Source organism: Ceratotherium simum, chromosome 1 (assembly GCF_057802395.1).
Source record: "Ceratotherium simum simum isolate JZ-2026a chromosome 1, ASM5780239v1, whole genome shotgun sequence".
Taxonomy (NCBI): Eukaryota; Metazoa; Chordata; class Mammalia; order Perissodactyla; family Rhinocerotidae; genus Ceratotherium; species Ceratotherium simum.
In genome coordinates, this window is record NC_141900.1 from 107,438,877 (window position 1) to 107,464,806 (window position 25,930).

The 25,930-nt window shown below is 43.5% G+C and overlaps 1 protein-coding gene across 1 annotated transcript; it reads left to right on the forward strand.

The window, feature by feature from the left end:
• The first annotated feature begins 278 nt into the window (after positions 1-278).
• Positions 279-25,750, forward strand: HTR5A (5-hydroxytryptamine receptor 5A). Its single transcript, XM_004430584.3, has 2 exons — positions 279-11,807; positions 23,839-25,750. Exons 1-2 carry the CDS (start codon positions 10,902-10,904, stop codon positions 24,169-24,171), a joined length of 1,239 nt encoding a protein of 412 aa, XP_004430641.2. The 5' UTR covers positions 279-10,901; the 3' UTR covers positions 24,172-25,750.
• Positions 25,751-25,930: the final 180 nt, after the last annotated feature.

A 25,930-nucleotide genomic window follows, 5' to 3' on the forward strand; every position in this document is an offset into this window, starting at 1 on the left:
AGGCAACATAGGAGCAGAGGAAGGGAGCTGGAGAAACACCGCAGTGTCCACCCAGCCCACTCCTTATGCCCCTCAAACCTACTTGCTGCTTTTTTGTGTGTGTGTGAGGAAGATCAGCCCTGAGCTAACATCCATGCCACTCCTCTTTTTGCTGAGGAAGACTGGCCCTGGGCTAACATCCGTGCCCATCTTCCTCTGTATGGGACGCTGCCACAGCATGGCTCTACAAACGGTGCGTCGGTGCGCACTCGGGATCCGAACCTGGGCTGCCAGCAGCGGAGCGCGCGCACTTAACCGCTACGCCATGGGACCGGGCCCCCCTACTTGCTTCTTGTACTAAGTTCTTCCCATCCAGGTTCTGGTTGGTGGGACAAACCACAGCCCTCCCGTGGCAGCTGGCCTCAAGACTTTATAGATGCTTATCATCTCCCTCCTCTGCTACCTATCTAGTCCCCTGAACCTCTGCTCACATCTCTGTCGATCTTGATGTCAGGGTTACCCCACCAGGTAAGCCCCTCACCCCTGAAGGATACGATCCACTGGTTACCAAGCTCTTTTCAAGCCATGGCGCCTGCCTCTATGCCTTTACACTTAAAGCCAGACATGGGAGATCCAAGAGCTGCCCAAGTGGATCATCTAGCTGCCAAACTGATCCTTCTCTGTCCCCCTGCATAGCAGAGGCCCCTCCACCTCCTCATGATCAAGTACCCTTGTCAGTTTGATGACTCCGGTCCTTGCCTACTAGTCTCTTGGCGGGAGCATGAATGGGTTAAATGAGACTATTGCTTGGCGTCTGATGGAAGTTTGTCTCTCTGGGCACCAGGACTTCTAGACCCACAGAGCCTAAAGCTGCATGACAATGACAAATCTCCCAGATGCGCCACCACTCTTGCTTCCATTCCTTGGTTCCTGGACCTATATATAGTCTGCCTTAAGGGCACAGCCCCATAAAATGGCCATTGATTTATGGTATCTATTCTCTGTAGAAGAATAGTGTTGCAGAGTATTATCTCGCATGCGGCATCTGCATGGCTTGTTTCAGAGGCTGTTCCACCACTCTGTCAGGCCGGCAGTTTCTGGGTAAAGGAGTGTGTTAGTTTCCTAGGGCTGCTGTACCAAATTACCACAAACTGGGTGGCTTACAACTACAGGAATGTATCCTCTTACAGTTCTGGAGTCCGGGAGTCTGAAATCAAGGTGTTGGCAGGGCCATGCTCCCTCTGAAGGCTCTCGGGGAGAACCTTCCTCGCCTTTTGCAGCTGCTGGCCACCCTTGGTGTTCTTGGCTTACAGCTGCATCTCCTCACTCTCAGCCTCTGCCTCCACATGGCTGCCTTTCCTCTGCGTCTGTGTCTCCAAGACTCCCTCTCTCTATGAGGTCACCAGTCATTGGATTTAGGGCCCACCTTAATCCAGTATGAGCTCATCTTAACTTGATTATATCTGCAAAGACCCTGTTTCCAAATAAGGTCACATTCATGTATACCAGGGATTAGGACTTCAATATATGTGTTTTGTAAGGGAGGAGGGAGATAGAACTCAACCCAAAACAAGTGGTTTGTGACAGGACCCAAGGTTGTATACCCCATTACTGTAACGTGGGCCATTGGTTCCTTAGGGTGTTGTGTGGAACCCTATATCAGAGGATCAAAACTTCTGCAAGTCCTTGGATCCTGGTGCTGGCTGAGACCCTGCAGGCAGGAAAGGCACACCCATACTTGCAGATGAATGGCTGCCCTTCACAGGTGGCTGATTCCAATGTAGTCAGTTTGGGATGCTATGCAAGTGGTTGGTTGGTCTCCTCAGGGGATGGTACCAATTTGGGGGTTCAGCATTGGGCTCTGTTATTGGAAGGTTGGTATTAGGCCGCAGCAGTAACTAAATCAAGCTTGGTGAGAGGGGCCCTGTGCTGTCTCACCCATACATAGCTTCCATCCCTTCCACCATGGCTTCTCCATGCAACTCTTGTACTGCACCAGGGTGGCCAGTGACAGAGGCTGACTGTCACCAGCTGGCTGGGCCATTCTATCATCAGTGTCTCTATTTGGTTCTATGGAGCACTTTAAAAGTGATAAAAAAGATGTTCACGTTTAATGCATATTCCCTTTGGTTCATCCACATGTCTCTCAGAGACCTCCTTCTTCCCACTCTTCCACCTTCCAGGCCTTTAGACACTGCTCATGAGTCTTTATATATTCTTACTTCAGGCCGTTTCTCTTTCCACACAAAATGGATGATCAGGGGCACCACCCAGAGCTCTGCCCATTGGGATGCACTCTCTTTCAAGGCCACCCCAGAGCAGGTCCATAGGCACCAGCAGTCTTGCCTCCAGCTTGCACTAACACACCAAGCTGACCCGGCTGTGGACCACTCTCAGCTTTCCTCATACCCCATCAGCTAGTCATGCAGCCATAGCTGTGAGCTGAGGGGGCAGGTGCTCACACAGCAGTGACGGATGATGGGGTGGTTTAGGCTACTTGCCTGTGGAGCGTACTTGCATCCCTGGCTCTGCTTGGGACTTCTTCCATTTTATGCTGTTTTGCTGCTGGCCCCACCCAATCTCATGAGAGAGTCTCAAGAATCCAGATCACGATAGCTGTATCTTGTTCCATTGTCACGGAATGTCTCATGCTCAGGGGCTCTACCTCCACTGGAGCCCTGGCATGCCACGAGCTTCCTTTCCAATGGTGTAATGCTTTCTGTGCAGCTGGCATGACTTTACACCAGAATGCTAGGAGTCTATACTGAGACTCTTTTACTGGTGTTCACCATAAAATCTACATGGAGTCTTTTCCCATTCCAGGTACATCTAGCACCATAAGGTTTGCCAAGTCTCGAGGCCCAAACTGAAGGGTTGCTTTCACCACAACCAGGGCCTCTGCTAGATCACTTTCCTGCTCTTAGCCCTAACCAAACCTGGCAGCCTTTCCATGTCACCAGGTGTATGAATCAGAGCAGTATTCTCAAGTGTGGAATATGCTGTCAGTGGCATCTGAAGTGCCTACCACGCATTATACTTCCCTTTTAGTGGTGGGAAGTCCCAGATGCAGTTATTTTTCTTTTACATTGGAAGGAATGTCCTGTGGTGCCCCAGACCACTGGACCCCAACATCTTCCCTGATATAGCAGGTGCCTGAATCTTCAAAGGGCTCATTTCCCACCCTTTGCAGCACACACGTATTGCCAAGGACGAACAAATTGCTTATCCAGTCCTATTGACATTCTGTATCAACACAGGGGACCAACCTGATGTTCTGAGGAATACGTAGAGCAGCAGTTTTCAAACATTTTGTTCTCAGAATGCCTTTATATTCTCTGAAATTATTGAATACCCCAAGGAGCTTTTGTTGACATGGGTTATATCTATTTATATTACTTGGATATAAATTTAAATGGAGAAATTTTAGAAAGTTTTGTGTATTAATCCATTAAAAATAAAAGAATAAATCCATTACATGTTTATGTAAATGATGTCTTTATGAAAAATAACAATATTTTCCAAAACAAAAAAATTGTGAGTGGCATTGTTTAATATTTTTGCAAATCTCTTCAAGACAGCTGGAATCTCATATATGTTTCTGCATTCCATCTGTTGTGATATGCTATTTTGGTTTAAGTTTATGCAGAACATCCAGCCTCACAATGACATATGGCTGAAAAATGGAAGAGTCCTTTAATAGATAATTAAATGGAGGAGTATTTTAATAGATAATTATGGATGTTTTCTGTGATGGTTTATCAAAACTCAATTAAGTGGTAGTTTCTTAAAGGTTTATTGCATTGTGGAATCTGAAGCCATATCATGCACTTTTTGTACTCTTTTAGATTAAAATTAAAATTTTGCTCTGTGAAATGGATGTTTTATCCACTTGTGATTTTGTAGCATCACACACTGATCATTAGGATAATATCAGCTCACTGAGTTATACAGATCTTCCAGGTGTTGACACACTTCATTATTCGTATCAAAAAGTCACATTCGTTAATATCACCACCAATCTCATCAGAAAGATCTTTAAGTATTGGGAAGCTGTCAAGTTCACAGTGGCAGGTATGAGTTTTCCAAAATTCTAATTTTTACTTGAAAGTTCAAATTTTATTATGGGCAACACGTATTGACAGCTGTTTTCCTTGAAATGAAGGCTTACTTTAATCATTTTTGAGAAAATATCTGCCAAATATTCAAGACTGAATAATGCTAGTTTATCTGTTGGTTTTCTTTCAGGTGAAAATGGTGTTTTATTTTTAAAAAGCTGCTAGTTTAACTCAAACCTAAACAATCACAGAAGTGCCTTTCCTTGAGACAACCATCTTCTTTCAGTGTATATTGGAAATGCTGTATGCACACCTTCCAATTTGTTACAACGAGAATTAAAAAGATGTGTGTTCAAAGGTCAAGCTTTAATATAACTAATAACTTTACCGCTTCCTTAGGACATTCTTAAGTGGAACCGGCAAGTGTTTCTTTTCTTCCTGTGAGTGTGTGGCAGTGAGGAATGCCAATCATCACTCTACGATTTCACAACACTGCTCCGATTTGTGCTCAGGACCCTACAGGTTTACTCCCCATCGCTATTGCACCCTCAGTGAAAATGTCAACAGTGATAAAGCAAACAATCTCTTAAATATTATTGTGAAAATAGTTTTGCCCTTGCAGACCCACTAAAAGGGTCTGAGGGGCTCCTCGGGGTCTATGGACTACACTTTGAAAACCGTTAATCTAGATGATCCAGGGTCCTTCAGACCATTTTATGACAGAGAGAGGGAAAGTTAACACAGCCCTGGAGCAAGAACATACACGTTTGCCGTTGGCTGTCCCATGTGAGTTCCAACAGCTTTGATTGTCTTGTCTGCTAGGAATGGAAAAGAGCTCAGTTGGCAGATCAGTGGCTGCATACCAAGTACTGGAGCCTGTGTTAATTCACTCTAGCAAATATGCCAGTTCAGCTGTCCTGCACAGCCTGTGCAACTGTGCTAATACTTGATTAAGTTTGTGGTAGATCACTGCTGTCTGCCAGGATCCAGCTGGGATCATAAGGACCAACAGGTGAATTGCATGTGGAAAAGACAGGGAAGTGATAATCTCGGCCATTTCCCCTCAGCTGGGTCGCTGTTATTATTATTGTTTTTATTATTTTCTGTCTTGGCCACCAAGTTGGGGGACAAGTTTTGGAGATTTCCTCTTGGCCTTCCCTATTATAACAGCTTTTACCCCACAGGTCAAGGAACCAATATGGGGTTCTGCCAACTGCCATTAAGTGCATTCCAATTATATACTTGGGAACTGGACAAATAACCACTGGGGGGTCCACTGACCCAGTGCATCCACTCGGAGCTGGACTTTGACCAGCCTCCATTTATCAGCTGGCCTCCAATCACCACAGTCTAACAAGGAGACCATAGTGGCACTTTGGAGTCCTGGATATCAACGTCAGTTCAGAGTCTTGTGTCCAACAGTCCTCAAAAGGCCTGGATCTTTCCTTTCCTCAATGGGCAGTTCCTTGTGAATATAGCTCTAGGTTCTTTGGAGGAAGGACTGAGGATATTCCTACTGAGTACACCTGTTACTGCGTTGCAGTGTCGTTCATCATAGACAATTGGCTCTCCTTCATTCACTGGGTTCTGGGCCTGAGAAGTGGTTCAGATCTGATAACGGGGCAGGGGATTGTGGCTTTTTTATTCGACTACCTACCATCAGCCTCCTCATCATCCGTGCTTGATTTGTTTTGAGTGCATTCGTTAAGCAATGCTCTTGCCAACTGCCCATCTGTCTAGCCTCTAGGGTCACTGTGTTCTTTTAACCATCTCCATAGCTCCCTGTGAATTGGCCTCTCCTGGCCGCCACTCTGATCTTGTCCCTTGTTGCAATAATTATGGGAGCAGCACCATATTATCCAGAGCTGCAATTTCCGTAACCATGTCCTAATCTTATTTTATAGGATTTCAATAAAAAGTTAGTATCCATTCATTCCTAACATTTCACCATCTTTATAATAACTATGCTTTAAAAAAGTATAGCACCGTTGCTCTGAGGTTCCCACAAGAGAGGTTAACTTAATTTCTATATTGCAATGCTCCCACTCAGATATCCTTAGTTGTGCCGACATTAAGCACCAAAATCACTAGTTTACTGGGCAGATAAATTTTTTTCTGATTTTGCTTTTTCAGCAAATATTTTTGGAGTCTAATATATTTAAGGCTCTTTGCTGAGTGTGATAGGAAAACAATAATTAAGAAAACTTTTCTGACCTGAGAAATTAATTATTCAGCCTCATGAACTGCCTATGGCTGGGATAGTTTAACCAGTTCCTGTAGTCACAGAACAGTTCTGCAGATTCAGGAAGATATGGAGTTGGGGGCCGAGATGGTATACTTCAGTTGAGAGAGGGCAGCAGGTGATTTATTGCCCCTGGAGCCCCATTGCATGGAGCAATGACCATTGCTACATGCTCACTCTAACCAAGTCCATGTGCACTGTTCTACACCGCAGGACCCAGAGAATAACCCACAGTTAGTGGTCTCCAAACTAGGTGCACGTTCAGAGGTGTGTGTAAGGCAATCATGGGGGTTTCGGCTGGAAATAACTTCTATTTGTATCTTTTCATCCTTTGAAAAAGGAAAAAAATATACTTCATCATATTTAATCTAGATTGTGACTAGCACATTTATTCTGTATTAGTCCTATGATGTGTGTGAAGCTAAGATAGCCTGAATAAGAGCAGGATTTCCACCAGCTGACAGCACCCTCATTCTTTAGCTTTCAGTATATTGTGATATATGGTTGTTTTCTACTTTTATGTAAACTAAATGGAAAAGAAAATAGACTTTCTATATATCAATAGGAGTAAGCAATTTTTAAAAAGTGTAAGGACAACTATCCCTTAATTTGTAACCTGAATGCATACTAGTCATTCTGTCTATAATACATTTCTGTTTTCTTCTTGACAAAACAGCAAGCCTGGATTTTTATGGCCATCATGAAGCATATAGAGAAGGTAAACATTAGGAATGGCCCTTCTGGATATTCTTATATTCTACCACCTTTGGGAAAATTGGTTAGGAATAAGCTTGAGTTCTGTGAATTGTTGTGCTCTTTCTCTTATCAATAATTGGTCTTTTAGGGCTGCAGTGGACTGAATTGTGTTCCCTCCTCACCAAAATTCATATGTTGCAGCCCTAGCCCCTACTGTGACTGTATCTGGAGACAAAATCTTATGAAAGTTAAGAGAGTGGGGCCCTTATCCCATAGGACTGTGGTCTCTCTCCCTCTCTCTCTCTCTGTCTCTCTCTCTGTCTCTCTCTGTCTCTCTCTGTCTCTCTGTCTCTCTCTGTCTCTGTCTCTCTCTGTCTCTCTGTCTCTCTCTGTGTCTCTCTCTCTGTGTCTCTCTGTCTCTCTCTCTGTCTCTCTCTCTCTGTCTCTCTCTCTCTCCCCCCTCCATGTGAGGACACAGCGAGGAGGCAGCCATCTGCAACCCGAGAAGATAGCCCTCGTCGGAACCTGACCATGCTGGCGCTCTGATCTCAGACTTCCAGACTCCAGAACAGTGAACAAATAAATTTCTTTTGTTTAAGCCACCCTGTCTATGGTATATTGTTATAGCAGCCCAGGCTGATTAAGACAAGGGCTTTGCTTGCAACTATTATGAAATCCTCATTATTAGCACAGTAAAACATACTGATTATGAGCACAGGCTTGGAGACACACTCAGCTTCAAATCCCATGTGATTTGGGGCAAGTTACTTCATCTCCAATACTCCGTTTCCTCAAATATAAAATAGAGATAACAATACCTTACAACATTTTTTGAGGTATGATCATATAGAGACACTTATTTAATGCCTGTTTCATAATATAGATTTTATATAGTAAGAAAGACTTCTTAATGATTTATTGCTTTCATAAAATCGTGATGGTCAGGGTGGGTAGTAAAAATCTTACCCATCAGATCCTTGCAAGTGGGGTACAATAAGGTTATGCTCTGCATTTCCCATTTTTTCTTACTTTCAAACTTGTAGTTAAGAATCAGCTCCTATTTGGATGAAATAGATGCATACCTTCCCACTACAGAAGATGTAAAATAAACATTTTTCTACATGCCAATGATAGGGCTTAATCACAAACTGTAAGTACCCTCAATAGACAACTGAGCCTGCCATCTAATTATTGCTAGAGTGGCCACAAACTACAGTTTAAAAAGACATGTTTTAGTAAATGTCTCATAGTTTGTTAATATGTCTGTAAAACCCCCACAGAGCATATTACATTATTCAGTTATCTGATTGTATCTTTCCAGGAATGTTTTGTTCAGTGGTGTGTTAGTTTGCTAGGGCTGCCATAACAAAATACTGCAAACTGAGTGGCTTAAGCAACAGAAATGTCCTTTATATTTCACAGTTCTGGAACCTGGAAGACCTAGATCAAGGTGTCAACAGGTTTGGTTTCTTCTGAGGCCTCTCTCCTTGACTCACAGATGGTTGGCTTTTTGCTATGACCTCATGTGGTCTTCCTTCTGTGCACACAAATCCCTGGTGTCTCTTTGTTTGTCCCAATTTCCCCTTCCTATAAGGACACCAGTCAGATTTTCTTTTAACTCAATCATCTCTTTAAAGACCCTATTTCCAAATACAGTCACATTCTGAGGTACTAGGGGTTTGGACTTCAACATATGAACTTCGAGGGAGAGAGGAACACAGTTCAGCCCATAGGTGACACACCAGGAAATTCTAGTCCTCAAAGCTGGCATCTCAGAGGCGCTTTATGGAAGGTGGGAGTTTTATACCTGTTTATATTTTTTTCAACCTAAAATTATGGCCATGCTTTAAGATAAAAAAACTGAAATGTTCTGATTTTTCCTTCGTGTCTGAATAAGAGACAAGCCAGAATATCTCAACAGAATTTGGTTCTCCTGGAAATACTCCATCGGATCTCTTCTTTGTGAGAGCATTCTGTTCAGTTTTTAACTTTATGACACTCCAATTTCCACAAAATATCCTCAGTTATCCCTGGCTTGGTTCCTTATAGACAGCTGCTCACTTAACTATCAGTACAGACAGCTGTGCCATGCAGTGCCATGGGGGACACAATTGTAAGCCCAGGATGCCTTTCAAGGTCTGTATCAAGAGATACCACCATCAATGCTGCCTCGTGGTTATGCAGCTCATCCACTCCTCCAAGTTGTGGGCCCCTGAAACTGAATGCCGGATTGTTCAGAGCATTTTTTTTTCCAGTGAAAGAGGATTCATGGTTTACATCTCATTCCAATTGGTTCCCTGACTCCAAAAAGGTGATGTGCTCTAAATAAGCACAATTCTTCCCCTTGACTAGAGCCACACAGAGCAGCACTGCACGTAGGCAGCCACCATCAGCTGTTTTTAAGGAGAGTTTGGTGAAGCAGATCTGTAGATAATCTTGTATTTAACGAATAAACTTCTCATCAAGATTTCCTAACAACATCTTCTCCTCTGGGTCCAGTAGAGGAGTTTCTCTCTTCACAGTGCATTCTCCTGATGCTTGTTTTACTCTGTTAGAAACTGAATCTTATAACAAAACATATTTCTCATTTTAAAATAGCTAAAAAGCTTCTGACCAAATCTGTGGCCAACCACTTGCAAATGTACAGGATTTCATGATACCCATTTTATGCACTTTAAAAAAAAAAAAGCTTAATGACAAATTATTTTCCTTTCTGTCATCTCATTTTCATTAATTTATTTTATCTTGCTATATTATGTGTCTCTTTGTGAAGTGCTTTAAATCATAACTTCCGGGTAGGAGCTTTTGATATTTTCTCAATTACTATGGATGTGTGCATAGTTAAATACGTGTGGGGAAAGAGTTAAATGTACCCCTCTTTTCATGTGAGATGGAGCTTTTATAATATCTTCTATCCAACTTTTCCCCTCACAAGAAGCAAATTTAGTAGAGCCCACTGAAGAAGCTGTGCAGCTTCTCTGTGATTCCGAGGAAAGAGTTTAAACGTCCTAGCTCCAATATCTCAGCCACCTCTCGGAACAGCAGCAACTGCTCTCTTGCCTTTTCTCCTTAAAAGAAAACAGCCCTTTAAGGGAAGCGCTGGGTGTTGTGTAAGAAGGAAACCAGGCTTCTGGAGAAGAAAAGCCAGAGAAATCATCTTTGACTCTTAACTAGGCACACGTGTACGAAAGGCAAGACCCATGGGAAGCTAAGAACCCGCTCAAGGCATCCCGATTACCCCTAGAAAGACGTGGTAGGGGGAAGCTAGAGGAACATTTCAAGGAAAGTTCATTGGTAATCTTGTTCCACGCGAGGAACTCTTTTCAGCACCATGGACAGCACCAAGCGTAGAGACGCGCTCCGGCGGGGAGGCAGCAGCACCACGGACAGCGCCAGCGCCGCGCGCTCGCAGCCGGGAGGCGGGGAGAGGCGGCCTTATCAGCTGATGCCTTACGTAGGCTGGATCCCTAGTTTGATAAGACAGGTCTGGGTGGGCGCGCCAGCATTCGGTCTTCGGAGCCGCAGCCCCAGACGGCGTGGGGCGGAGGAGGGGGAATAGCAGAAGGCAGGTCCCAGAAAGCAAGTCCCTGCTTGGCTTGCCCAGCAAGGAGTTGAGGCTGCAGCCCGCTGTCTGGAGACAGGCAACGCGGAGAGAACTGCTCTGACGCACCAGCCCCTCTCCTGGCACCCACACGCACTGGGGCCGCCCAGCTTCTCCCTGACTTGGGAGATGCTCGGCTCTGGGTGACCAGACTGCCGTCTCCACCAGGCTAAGAGCCTAGGCATATGACAGCTTAGGCGGGCCCTGGCTGCCAGACGCAGCGCCTGCCTTGGCTTTCCCAGCCTCTGAGGTTTTCAGACTTGTCTCGGCTTGCAGCACAGCGCCTTCCCGCCCCCCCCCCCCCCCCCCGCTACACCATCTCCCACGGATGCTCACTGGCAGGAGGTTGGGGCCAGGTTCACAGGCACTCCCCAGAAACCCCGCCACTGGCCAGAGGCTGCAAACATCCGGAGTGGCTCTGGGCGCAGCGGCCACGCTAGGTCCTTCTGAACGCGCCCTCGGCGCGCAGCCTGGTCCGGTCTCCTTACCAGAGATGGATTCACCTGTGAACCTCACCTACTCTTCCCTCTCCACACCCGCCCCTTTGGAGTCCAACCGCAGCCTCGGCACAGAAGACCCGCGCCCCAGCCCTCCCCTCCTCTCCGTCTTCGGCGTGCTCATTCTGACCTTGCTGGGCTTTCTGGTAGCAGCGACGTTCGCCTGGAACCTGCTGGTGCTGGCGACCATTCTCCGTGTGCGCACCTTCCACCGCGTTCCGCACAACCTGGTGGCGTCCATGGCCATCTCGGACGTGCTGGTGGCCGCTCTGGTCATGCCACTGAGCCTGGTGCATGAGCTGTCGGGGCGCCGCTGGCAGCTGGGCCGGCGGCTGTGCCAACTGTGGATCGCCTGCGACGTGCTCTGCTGCACGGCCAGCATCTGGAACGTGACGGCCATCGCGCTGGACCGCTACTGGTCCATCACCCGCCACCTGGAATACACGCTGCACACCCGCAAGCGCGTCTCCAACGCGATGATCGCGCTCACCTGGGCTCTCTCCGCGGTCATCTCTCTAACCCCGCTACTCTTCGGCTGGGGGGAGACCTATTCTGAGGGCAGCGAGGAGTGCCAGGTGAGCCGCGAGCCCTCCTACACAGTGTTCTCCACCGTGGGCGCCTTCTACCTGCCGCTCTGCGTGGTGCTCTTCGTGTACTGGAAGATCTACAAGGCCGCCAAGTTCCGCGTGGGCTCCAGGAAGACCAACAGCATCTCACCCTTATCCGAAGCTGTGGAGGTGGGTGTTACAGCGATCCTTAAAAATACTTTACTGGCATTTGTGCAGGCTTTATTCCCAGCACACCTCCCCCCAAATTTGTAGAAAGGGGAACTTTTACGTTTTGGGGTGGGGGGCTGTGGTGGGGAGTAAAGGGGTAGACTGAGAGACAGAAAGAAAGCATCAGAGAATCAGAGACTTACTTTGCTCTGACATGCTCAGTATCACAGAGCTAATAATATCCTTTACCATCTCTGATGGATTATTTCCTTATACACAAAACGATGGGTTCGGACTACATAATTCCACAGAGTCCCACTTGGCTGGAAAATTCTGTGGCTCTATAACATCCTTTAGAATGTCTGAAGAAGTTGGTGTCTGGGCTGCACTAGATAAACTTGCAGCTTCCTGCACTCAGAGTGGGGGTGTTCAAGGAGGAGGGAAGGGAGGGATGGTAATGTGGCTTGGCAGGAAGACCGCCATCCATCAGGCAAAGCAGGTTAATGTTTCAAACCCAGTCTATTTTTTTCCTCGCAAATTAATGCAAAATATGGTATCTCCTGGCTTACTAACTGCTGTTTTGCAGCATCCTCCTGTTCTGATGCAAGATTAAAGATGTTGTTTACACCTGTCTCAGAGCCTGCATGTGTTATCTGCTCCCATTGCCTTGTGCTACTTTCTGGGTCTAGCCCCACAGCCTCATCAGGCTGTATGTGCAGCTGTATGTCCACTTGTTTGCCTTCCTGAATGTGAGTAAAGCTACAGGAGGAAATTAAAAATCTAAGGTAGACAATTCCGCAGCTCTTTACACGTGGCATTTAGCGTACGACAACCGCTTCAGCAAAAGTGAGGGCTCTTTTCTCCTCTTCTCTCCCAGACGCTCCTGCTTTTTGTTAGCTCTTAATATCTGACCCTGCGATTCAAGATTCAGGAACTATATGAGAACTGAATCCATTGGCTGTGTAGACTGCACCCCCCCCCAATTCATTGCCAAGGATGATCCCTTGAACTTAATTCACATATGTAAGTTAGATCAGAAACCTACACAGCCACCCTTTTCTGTTCTTGGCTCTGAGACAACAAAGTAAATTCAATTCAGCATACTGATCACATACTATGGGCTTGTGCAAGGGGTGAAAAAGACATCACCTTTGCCTAGTGAGGGAGATAGACACCTACTGTGAGCTCTGTATATGACTGTTTTCTAGAGTCGGTACCTAATGCCAACCATAACCAGACAATCCAAACCAGACAAATTTAAAGGGACCTGGGGTGTAGGTAGGGGAGGAAGGGGAGGGCATCATTCTAGAAGAAAGAAGGGAAAGGGGGTCAGAGGGTACCTGTCCTTTTATCTAGAACAATGGTCTCAACCAGGGGTGATTTTGTCCCCCAGGGAACATTCGGAATGTCTGGAGACATGTCTGATTATTGAGAATTGCAGGAAGGGTGCTAATGGCATCTAGCGTGCAGAGTCCTGGGATGCTGCTAAACATTGCACAATGCACAGGACAGCCCCCCACAGCAAAGAATTATTCAGACCAAAATGTCAATAGTGCCAAATTTGGGAAGCTCTGATTGTTAGATTTCTAAACTGAGCAACAAGTGCTGATGCGTAAGAGTGCCACCAAAGTGCCTGGAGCTTCCACATGTGCGAGCATTGCCCCAGTTCCAGGTCAGGAACCAGAGGACCTGCCACTTCAAGGGCCCACCTTCCATGGATCCCCTTCTGCCAGGTTGCTTATCCAGGTAAATGCACTTCACGGTCAATACCAAACACACTTTAAAAGGGAAAAGCAGGGCCGGCCCCGTGGCTTAGTGGTTAGGTGTGCACGCTCTGCTGCTGGAGGCCCGGGTTCGGATCCCGGGCGTACACCGACACACCGCTTCTCCGGCCATGCTGAGGCCATGTCCCACATACAGCAACTAGAAGGATGTGCAGCTATGACAGACAACTATCTACTGGGGCTTTGGGGGAAAAATAAATAAAATAAAAAACAAAAAACTTAAAAAAAAAAAGGGAAAAGCAATTACAGTTCTGTCTCTGAGGGGCTCTCACTGTTCTGATTTGGAGGTAGCAGAAGCAAAGCATTGTGACATCTTTGTGCTTTTATATATTTGTTTGCACTATTTCATTTTCTCTCTCTTTCTCTGCCAGATAACTTTCGAAAATAGTCTCTTGGCTTTGCAAGGCCTCTAAGTGATCCAGGGGTCTGCATGTAATATGAGGCTGTCTATGTCCTCATGTTACTGTGAAGGGTTAATTACAAACCTGATTTCCTGATTTCTCCATGGTAGCAGGTGTCAAAGTTTCTAAAGTTTCTAGTTCTACTGCCAACTAGCTGTGTTACCTAGGGAAACACAACACTTCTTCCCGGTTTCTTTATCTGCTGAGTTTTATTCAAATGTATACTGAAAGCCTAACCTATGTCAGATGCTGAGATGGGAACTGCAACACAAGAGAGAGAGGACTTAACCTTGTTAGAGGATGACGAGACCACTACTAAAGATCTGAAATAAAAAGACATAGCTGCGTTTATTGCTTACTGGAGTGCGGGAGAGCCATGCTAGTCAGGCACAATCTCTCTGAGCAGAGCAGAATGCTGCTCTTAGAGGGCATTTTAGTGAAGCCTGGAGTTCAGGGACGGTAGCCTCTCTGCAGTGTAGGTGGGTTGACGTCACCTGTATGAGCAGCTCTATTGATTGGTCGCCACTCCAATGGGAGTTTGTTAGAATGAGTCCATCCCTGGTTGCCTGACTTTCAGCAGTGAGGGACTGACACTGATAGGTTGGTTTGCAAAAGCAAGTCCATCGAGATGAATTGTCCCTCATCAACAGAGTAACTTTAAGACTGGTTCTTGGGTACAGACACTCAGCTTGCCCTAAGTTTGTGGGAACACTTAGCTCTCAGCCCCCACTCTTGGTCCTCATTCAGCCAAAGCTTCAAGAGAGACCATCAAGGATTGTCCAGATCTTCACCACTGTTGTTGGTTCTCCTTGAAGATGAAATTTCACCTGTGGAGGTCTGATGTTCAGATTCACTTCAATCAATATGATTTTAAATCATTTGTTGTGACAGTACTGTGCAGAAGCATTTAAAGTTCTGGACCACAGACATTGAACAACTCTGAGACAAACAAGTATAACTAGAAGCATTATAATAAGAGACTGGAAGGTCTCCCCAGTTATGACCCAACATTTTTCAGTCCTGATCAAGAAAGCAGGTCCCAAATATTCCCTGTGTCTATCTGAAATGGCGAGGTTGCCTTTTCTTTTAGCTTAAAAACAGATTGTTTTGCCTTACCTGTATTGTTAATCCAGGTGCAACAGGAAGTGTAAGCTATGGGGGAGACACCTCCCACGTTGGCCAAGAGAAAACCTAAGGTGATTCTGTTAGGCAGGACTGCTTGGGTTACTATATTTAAACTGGTTTGTTGTGCCCCCAGCACTTAGGCTGTATAATTTACTATGTCAGCCAAGGTAGCCATTATTTACTATGTCAACCATTTTTTAAAAAATGAATACCTTGAGTTGTCTAACTCCTATCGATGGGATCACTGGCCTCAGGAATCTCTCCTGAAAGAGGTTTACCCCTTTGGACTCTTTGTAAAGAGATATTTAGTCCTTGGAATGGCCTAACTAATGGCCCTACTGAATAGTCAACTTTGGTTCTGGAATGACATTAGAAAGCCTGATTTAAGCACAGGATAAAGAACCCAGGAGCTGTACAAGAGCTGTGATCAACTTCAGCAAAGTTGTAGGTATATTGTCTGGGAGTATTGTCAGGATGGTCACTCCTTCATGTGGTCATCTTCTTGTTCCAAGATTCTTGATTTAGCATTCAACATCCATGCTTCTGCTTCTGGACATTTCTTTGCAGAACCTCAATTTAGGATTATTTCAGATAGCATCAAGGCATCAAGTAATTCATATTTGTTGTTCAGTTTTAAAGAATACCTGAAGAAGATGTTTCAATAGAAAGTTAAAGAAGTAAATTACTTGGAAACATACCAATTAGTAGTTTATATGCCTTCTTATCTATTTTAGCAATTTTATATGCCCTAGAAAGGGCCACATTTCAGTCATTGAACAATTTGGCTTTTGTTAAGAAATTGGATTTTATAAGAGGGACTGGACTACTTCTTGCATATATTGTAAATCAAGTCTTGTATTGTCCTTTTTATTTTTAATATAATACCCATCAACAAACAATTGTAAGTTGGAATTTGGTACTAGGGCATAAAGTTCTGTTTGGTGCAAAGACACTTCTTCAATTTCAGAAACACAATCATAAGACTTTCCTTCATTGGCTAAGGAATATACAGTGCTGGATTAGGAGTGTCAGACTAGCGGGTAGTAATAGGAGAAGGAGAAAATGGCAATGAATTATAATTAATCAACTAGTTGAAAAATGTTGGGTGGTTTTGGTTAGCAACGAGAATTTACTATTTATGGTAACATAAGATTTAAAGGCTTAATATAAGCTCTGAAGATGTGTTAGCTAATTTAACTGATGTCTGTAATTTCTCCAAAGCAAGGAAGTAAAGCCTTGATTACTGAATTAAGAGGTGGGCTTCAATAGGCAAGAGCTATGATGGGTGCCATGTTTTCTAGTTAACCCACCTAGAACACAGCCCAGAATTTTCAAATTTGTACAAAAAGGCAGATTCATGATAACACAGGAAGAATCAATCTGGACTCTTATGCATTCTACTCCAATTAATCTTTCCGTCTGTGTTATCTTTTGTCCATGAGGACTCTGGGACCATTGCTATTTCTTTAGTAATGCCTTGAATTATATACAGTGTAGATATTTTCCTGTGTAGATAAGCTATAATCCGATTATGTATAAGGGCTGCAGGATATTTCATCTGGAAGCAGATCCTACCTATTAAATTTGTAGGTATGTTACAGAAACTAAAGAAGTATTCTTCTGGTAATGATCCTGAAATACCAGTTACAAGTTGGCACACAGGATTGTTACAGATTTTCACTGCTTGAATTTTTCTGTTAAAGTTTACTTTCCCTCAAGCCTTTTAAAATTTCCTATGTAGCCAAGGATTTGTCTCATGATCTTTTACCATCTGCTATAACCAATCACTTTTTTAAAGAAACTTTTTTCTCTGTTTTTAATTTTTTTTAATTTGTTAAAAGTCAATTTGCTTGTTTCATTTTCAGACAATTTTACAGTTTTAAGCTGAAGGATCTGTTGTTCTCTAATGGTGGGGATGATGGTAGTTGTAGTGATACCGGTATAAACAAGAAAGCTATACTGTTGCACTTCTATGATTATAGACAATTCCCCTTGGAAGTTTAGAAGGACGGAAATGGTGATAGTATCTCGCTTGGAGTGACTTCACTGGACAGATTTTAGATAGTTGTCATTTTGAGTTGACATTGATTCTTTCAAGGATTCTTCTGCTGGCAATATTTACAGGGGTCCTTATCTAGGCTCCCAAATCTTTGAAAACAGAGGTCCTTTGGGATGTTTTATCTAGAGAGCTATATCTTGTATTGATTTCTGGCTTATTTACTTTCTAAGGATATCTGGAACTGTCTAGCCCCATACTGGCTATTTTCTAAATTGGCAATTTCACATTTCATTTTATTTTTTCTTATTAAATTCCCTAATTCAGGTTTAAGCCCATTTACAGAAAGACAGGACAAGCCTCTATACTTAGCCATTGAGTTTACACCAGAATACTGTTGGAAAGTTTTCTGAAGTCTATTTTCTACCTTTATTTATTTTACAATTTTGAATCTACTCAATCTCTTCTTTAGGTAAAGGCTTCTGAAATTGCTTTATGTAACATATTCTATGTTTTTATATTTTAAATTTTCACATCTGGTTTATGTAACTCTTCTCTTTTTTATCCTTATACTTTTAAACGTTTTTCCCCATCCGATGGAGATTTCAATTAATTTAACTAGTTGGTACAGATATGCATCCCAGGACAAGAGAATTTTGTTTAATACTCTAACAAAATTCTAAATTCTGTAACCATTTTTTGCCCTTCTCCCTGAAGTTTAGGAAAATTCTTAATTATGGCCTTTAATTTAGCTCTAGACCAGAGTTTAAATGAATTCTAGATATTTGCCTTCTTGTCTGGTAGTTTTACCATATGATTTTGTTTTTCCCGAGACAACCCTGAAGACAGGATAATTCATGTAGGAGGTCAGGTCAAGCTGAACAGAAATATGCAAGCTATAGCTACGCAAGGCGGTAGCTTTGGAAAGGTTACAAAATCTTTGAGACTATCTTAGAGTTAGAATTTTAAGGCATTAGCATACCAATTAAAGAAGCTGACTGCTAACTGTTTGAGGCTTATATCCTAATTTTTCTAGATCTTCTCTTAAATTTGTTAATTTATTGATTTTGACTTGTCAGAAGTTCCTCATTAAGTAAAAAAAAAAATTTTTGGCATTTGTCAAGAAAAGAGCAAGAGTTAGGATTACAGTGCAATTTAAAACAGGAAATAGCAATTCCTAAGCGAAAAGGTTGAGATTGATGTAGACAAACCATGATACACAAGAAGAGGGCACCCTGTCTGGCCAACAGTTTGCGCCTATGAACAATGTCTCAGGACTCCCAACCAGAGGCTAAGAAGGGGTGATGTGATCACCAACCCAACAACCACTGAGCTGGAAGACAAACTAAACCAGGTGACATTCTTCCACAAATTGACAAGACAGGGAGCACCCTCACATAATTTTTGTAAAGGACCCAAAGCAAAGTTTGATCAATTGTTGTTTCACAAATGGGTCACCAGTCTGACAGTCCTCAGATAATTAGCCCTTAGGTCTGGCTTGGGATGGATTAGAAACTTATCAAGCCTATGCCTTATAGAAAAATCCTTTTTACATTCAACGGGAAAAAGGCTGTCCAAGACAAAACAAAACCTATGAAACAAGACTTTGCCAACAACAGCAAAAGCAAAGCAAGCAGCAGTAGAATTAGTAGGTTAATGACAGAGAAATATTTACCACATGGTCTAGTAGCCTTACCCAGAGATCTGAGTCAGTTACCAAATTTTGTGCCTCTCAGTCAAAGGTCTAGTTACTTGATACAAAGGCCTAAGCCTAATGACCTTATACAAGACACTCTCTGTTACAAATCCTAGGATAACAGAATACATAAAGCAAGAAGAGCCCAGCAGAGCTGGTCGGAACTCAAATAGTTGTTGAGATTCATGCACTTGGCTTCAGATCCAAAGGGAACTCGAGTTAGGGGCCCAGTGAAGGCACCTGTGGTCCAAGCATCCTGGGATAGGTCTTCAAAGTGATCTCAGTGGACTCTCCAGAACTGTCCAAGGATGATACAACCACACATAGCCTCTGAAATAAAAAGACAAAGCCAAATGTACTGCTTACTATAGTAAGAGAAATCTATACTTGTCAGGCATCGTCTCCCCGAGCAGAGGAGAACACTGATCATCCATGGGGATTGGGGACAGCATGGAGTTCAGGGACTGGAGGACATTCAGAGGAGCAGTGAGCTGACATCCCTCATAAAGTGGGGTTACTCGGTGAGACTGCTATCAGTTGATTGGTGCTCAGAGGTGTGTTTATTGGGCCGAGTCCTACCTAATTGGCTGACTGTCAGAAGTGAGGGCTGACACCAATTTGTTGGTTTGTGAGTGTATATTCACAGAGCTGCATTGTCCTTGATCAACTGAAGAGGTTTAAACAAGTAACAAGGCTCCTATTACCATAGTTACAGAACAATCAGTCTTTTCTTAAGTTTGCAGGAACATTTTTATTCTTCTCTCTTAATGTGTAAGGCCATTTCTAGCTTGAACATCCTGATTCATCCATCCATCTCCCATTCTGACAATGGCCTGGTCTAACCTGCAAATTGCCTGAAACAACGTTTCCAAGGTAAAAGTCTTCATCCCTTAACTTCAGTACCCACAAGTGATGGTAATCTATCGCTTATTTGTGATATTAATAGGGAGGTGAAGCAGAATGGTTAGAGGAAATAAAAGAACATGCCAGATTTATGATTAACTAGTAAATAGTTATTTAGCACGAAACCATTTTAGAAGAATGAGAAGTCTAACACATAGGTACATGTCCCCCAAAGAACTCATTTATTAGGAGAGATAATGCTAATTGGTCACTTAGAAAATGTTTATATATGAATCTTAAATAGTGAGGTATGTGCTATAAATGATATAGCATTACAAAGAATATTAGGAAAAGTCTAATTTGGCTTGGATGTGCACTTTTTTTTACCCTACTACCTCTCTGTCTGTGAATCTACTAATAAGCATGTTGAGTAATTGATAGAGTAGTTAATAGAGTGTATTCTCCAGACTTGGTTAAGTGGTTTATTGCAATCATTGATTAGCGGAGTGCAAAGAGCTAAGCAGCCCATAAGTCAGACAACCACAGGGCGAGCAACCAAATCTACCATTTAAAGACATGAGAAACCGGAAACTCCTCAAACAACAAAGATCCCCTCCCAGCTGGAGCCTCTGCTGTCCCAGAGGAGCCACTGTAAATCAATGATGCTCTTTCTTCTGTAAAGCGAGTTGGTGTTGAATGCCCCACCAAAAGAGGGCGCAGTAGAATGATCAACATTTCGCATTAAGGTCATAGAAAATGTGATTTTCTGAGAAACAAGGAGTTTCATGACTAACCTATAAGAAATTCCTGACTCAAAGCAAGCCACAAAAAGAAAGTATTTAGAAAAATCATATTTGCGGCCACCCCATGGTGCAGCAGTTAAGTGCGCACGCTCTACTTCCGTGGCCCGGGGTTCACAGGTTCGGATCCCAGGCGCGCACCTACGCACTGCTTATCAAGCCATGCTGTGGCGGCATCCCATATAAAGTAGAGGAAGATGGGCATGGATGTTAGGCCAGGGCTAGTCTTCCTCAGCAAAAAAGGGGAGAATTGGCATTGGATGTTAGCTCAGGGCTGATCTTCCTCACACAAAAAAATATATAAAAAAAAGAAAAAACATTTAATTTGAATTCAAAGTAGAATCCTGAGAGGTGGAAGAAGACCACATAGAACATTAAAAGAATTGTTAAAAAATGAATTTAGAATCTTTGGTGGAAAGGAGCCCTATGGATGCGGGCTCCCCAGCGGCCACACTGAGAACCCAGTGAATACAATGCTTGTAGGTGCACATTTAGCTGAAACACCCCATTCATGTGAGAGAAATCATCCTCAGGATAAACTTATGAATAAAATAAAGGAGAAATCTTTTTTTTTTTTTTTTTTTTTTTTGTGAGGAGATCAGCCCTGTGCTAACATCCGCCAATCCTCCTCTTCTTTTGCTGAGGAAGACGGCCCTGGGCTAACATCTGTGCCCATCTTCCTCCACTTTATATGGGACGCCGCCACAGCATGGCTTGCCAAGCAGTGAGTCGGTGCGCGCCCGGGATCCGAACCAGCGAACCCCGGGCCGCCGCAGCGGAGCACGCGCACTTAACCGCTTGCGCCACCGGGCCGGCCCCAGGAGAAATCTTTAAGAGTACACTTTACTCAATGTTAGAACTATCACACGGTGGAAAATTCTTGCAGATACAGTGAATGTGTGCTATATTTGGGTATAGCTCATCCTTCATAAGAACCTAGCAAAATTATACTGAAAGAATCCAAGGTTTTATAGTACAACTGCCAAATGCCCACACAAGCAGGCCTTCACTTAGGGCACTAAACATTCCTTTAGAGGGACCACAATTTGGAGTGATGGGTTTCCATAAAACTGTATTATAATGCTTGGGCTCCCTTTCCTAAGACTAAGTTTTATAGAAATATTCAAATCCTACAGTTAAATGTAGGTCACACACCTGATAACAAAACAACCACGGTGATCCTGTGTCTCTCAGATGAATGAGGAGTTACTGTGCTCCACTCTAACATGGCAGCCCCTTTGGATACAGGTCAGGCCTGGATCTGAGTGTACAGCAGAGTCTCAAAAGAGGCGGATATTCTCAGTGTCAATCATTGGGAAAGAAGATGGCTCCCCAGAATGGAAACCTTGTAACTGTTTCCATTATGCAATAGAAAACTCGTACAAATAGATAGAATGTGCAATATTGGGGGGTATATCTCATCCTTTATAGAAGGCTGGCCTTATGTTGATAGTCCTGTTGTGGGGCTCATCGTGTCTTGCAGCTGGAATTTGAGTATATAAAGGACTAAGCATGGGCTTCTGGAATCCATCTGAAAAGGCGATTGACCACAAGGAAGGCAGAGAGGGAGTGAGCATGGGAGGGATTGGCTGGTTCCCAAGAATAAGCCATATCTCAAAAGCCAGAATATCTAGTTGTCTATTGCCATATTTATTTCTACTGTTATCCCAGTGACTTGGTTAACATCTAGTTTAAATGTTCCACCTTTCCAGCTGTGCTATAGAGAATTAAGAGGTGGTCACAAGGGAGTCACAACCCTAACTGGCCAGTGTTACCAGTGAAGAAGAGCTAAGAAGAAGGAGAATTTCTGGGGGATTTAAGAGTCAGGACCAGAATTCCCCTTCCATTGCCATCTTTGGAAAATGGGGGGAAATGGCTTCCCTGATGGCATTTTGGGATTGAGTTTTATTAAGGAAATTGGTAGGTTTTCCTGTTTTCCTTATGCTGAAAAATGAAGCTAAATATTGTGTTTGTATTTCTATAAATGAATTCCCTGCAATGCGTTCCCAGATGTGTACTAATAAAATAAGAAAGGTAACTGTGGCTCCATCTGGAGTGAGACTGGGGTACAGAAGGAGAGGTTGTCCCTTCTTATTTTAAGGGTTGCAGTTTTATGGACTGTTTGTTTCAATATTTATGATCTTCTTTTTAATTGTACAATACTTGATATTTCATGGTTTTTCAAATAAATGACAGGAAAGCTATCATACAACTTTGATAATTCTTACATCAACTAACATTATCTTAACGGTAGTGTTCCTATTTACAGTCAGTTATTCTGTACGACAGATAGGTCGGTGCCTTTTGACTCCAATCTATAGATGTAGCCATGACCTGGTTAAGTAGGTTAGATTAACGAGACAGGGTTTCTGACCTAGTCCATTGCCTAAAAGCTTGTTTTCTACTTAAGAGCGAGCTGTGTGATTCTCCTTTTCAAAGGCACTGGGGTCACAGAAGGCTAGAGTGGAGAATAATAATATTTAATGTCAACGTAGTCTTACCCACCAGTGAATGACTGAATGACCCGGAAACTGTCCTGCATGTTGATTGGATCAATTAATTTGCTAACTTAGTAAATATGCCCATTGCGATTTCTTCGTGTTTAGGCGGCCTCATCATCAGACAATCCTTATTTCAGTCCCCAAGAATCTAAAAGAGGACTGGAACGGAGGGAAGAGCCTCCTTTCCAAGGAATTCCACTTCCTTAGAGAAGTGACCTGAAACCGGAGAGCCCGATTCTGTGGGAACCTGCCCTACGGCGGACTTGGGAGCCCCCCTGTATAGAGAACCTAAGATTTGGAGTCTCTGTTTTCCAAAATGTGGGAGGAGGGGAGGAAGTCGGAACAAACCCAGAAAGAGATAAACGTGCTGGGGAGGGAACCGTCCCAAACAGTAACATATGTTCTGGAAGCACAGCAGTAGGAACCGTACACCAGAAGAAAAGTTCTAGAAAATTCTAGAGAGGATTTTGGAGAGGATTCACATGAACTCAGAAAGTTATAAAGATTTTGGAATGTCAGGTCCTGAGTATACAGGTATTTAATAAGGATTTAGCACACTGTGGAGTGCTGGTGTATCTTTGTCACTCAGTTGCATATACTGCATAACCTGCTTATATCCGTTGTTCCCTGTTGAACAGACAGCAGTTGAGAATCCCTCTTCACGTTTATTATGGATGCTCCTGTTTTCCTTCCATTTCTAAGATGTAAGCAGACCTCCAGTTCTGTCACCACGTTTTCGTAGCCGAGGATGGGCCCCACAGGCTGCCAGGTGCCAGCACCCCACAGACAAGGACTTTCTCTTAAGTGGCTGTGTGGGATCCAGGCATCAGTGTTCAGGTTCAGCTTACTATAGCTGGCAGGCATAAAGATGTGGCTCTTCGTGAAGCTTCTGCTCATCTTTTCCAGGTGAAGCCCTCTGATCAGCAGCCCCAGATGGTGTTCACCGTCCGCCATGCCACTGTCACCTTCCAGACGGAAGGGGACACATGGAGGGAACAGAAAGAGCAGAAAGCCGCCCTAATGGTGGGCATCCTCATTGGCGTGTTTGTGCTCTGCTGGATCCCCTTCTTTACCACGGAACTCATCAGCCCCCTCTTCTCCTGCGACATCCCCGCTGTCTGGAAGAGCATCTTCCTCTGGCTTGGCTACTCCAACTCCTTCTTCAACCCCCTGATCTATACAGCTTTCAACAAGAACTACAACAGCGCCTTCAAGAACTTCTTTTCTAGGCAACACTGAGCACAAGGCCTGGGATAAGAAGGAGTTATTCCTATAACTCAGTGGAGTTTCCAATTTAATCTGTTCCCCATCCCCACCCAGCAGCCACGTGGGAGAGACAAACCCTTAAAGTTATCCAGGGTCTTCTGCAGAACTAACTAGCCTCACTCCTAGGTAGGAATGTGAGTCTCCACAGGCAGTTTTGGTGACCTCATTTATCTACTATTCCTCACTCTGCACCTAACAGCCACGGATTTTGCCTACATAGTGCCCTTTCCTCTCCAAAATCCACTCTAACACGGTTATCATCCTTGTCCCAGAGAAGTCAACAGGCAGATGAGAGAGAGGAGAAGACCAACATGGGCAGGTTGAGAATGGATAGAAAAGAATGAATAAGAACTCATAAAGGATCATCGGGGGGTAGGAAACCATCATCAGGTTTCCTGGGATAATTCCCGTTTAAAATATTCCATTCTATGGTCCTGGTAAGTACACCCTAATAATATTTGGCCACAAAATATTGTCTCCAAACATATTAAAGTACATAGCCACATCTGCAACATCAGTGAATATTGGCTTTCTGGTTTTATTTATGGCAAACGCACACATGGAACTATAGAGGAGGCAAATGTTCCCATTGGCTAGTTGATTCTCAAATGCAACCCATCAGCTTGGAAACAGGAACTAAAAGTCAAATCAAATAACTCCTTCCTTTTTTTTTTTTTTTGTGAGGAAGCTTGGCGGTGAGCTACCATCCACTGCCAATCTTCCTCTTTTTGCTGAGGAAGAGTGGCCCTGAGCTAACATCTGTGCCCATCTTCCTCTATTTTTGCATATGGGATGCCGCCAGAGCATGGCTTGATGAGTGGTGCGGCGGTCCGTGCCCGGGATCCGAACCTGTGGACCCCAGGCCACCGAAGCAGAGCACGAGAACTTAACTGTTATGCCACTGGGCTGGCCCCCCTCCTTCCATTTTGAAGCAACTGTTCACAAACAATAGAAAAATTTACTAGTTTTGTGGAATCTGTCCAACTTGCTTATTTGCTGTGAGTTTCATTTGTATGGAATTTATTCAAATATTGCTGGACAAGGACCTTTATCCTTGGATCATGAAATTGGAGTAAAACAATTGTCACGAAGTTGGTGACTTCTTAAATATAGTTTCATAACCAAGGGCTATGAAGGCACATTCACCAAACACATGCACTTTTAGGAGATCGTTGACTAATTTGCTAATTGCTATTTTTTTATTGGTATGTGAATGCCTGCTATTAAGCCAACACTGGTAACTAATGAGAAAGGCAGAAATATGGTCAAATGTGACCTCAGTCCTCTACAAATGTATACCCCTATATAATTGCTGAGGCAAGACAATTAAGTGATGGTGCAACCTTTAAACAATCATATAAAACCCAGGCCATTATACAAACTTTAGAAAGATCTTGGGCAATATAACTGCCTGTGGTTGGCTATGTCCCTGACTCTCTGAGTGCACGAATTAAAAAATTATGTATTATAATAATCTTTGAATTGTTATAATACACAAAAAAATCTGTATTATATTGTATACAATAAATTGTATCAATTAAGATTTCAAAAAGGAGATTTGTGTTCATTTGAGGTCTTGGTTTGAAGTTTAGTCTTGCATTTGCTGCAAAGATGGTCTTTATTCAAAGAATGCGAGCAGACGAGGAAATGTTACACAGCTTGTGACGTCATGACTGATGCACTAAATGCAGACTTCTCCTTGAGGCATTGGAGCAGATTCATGGAGGAATTT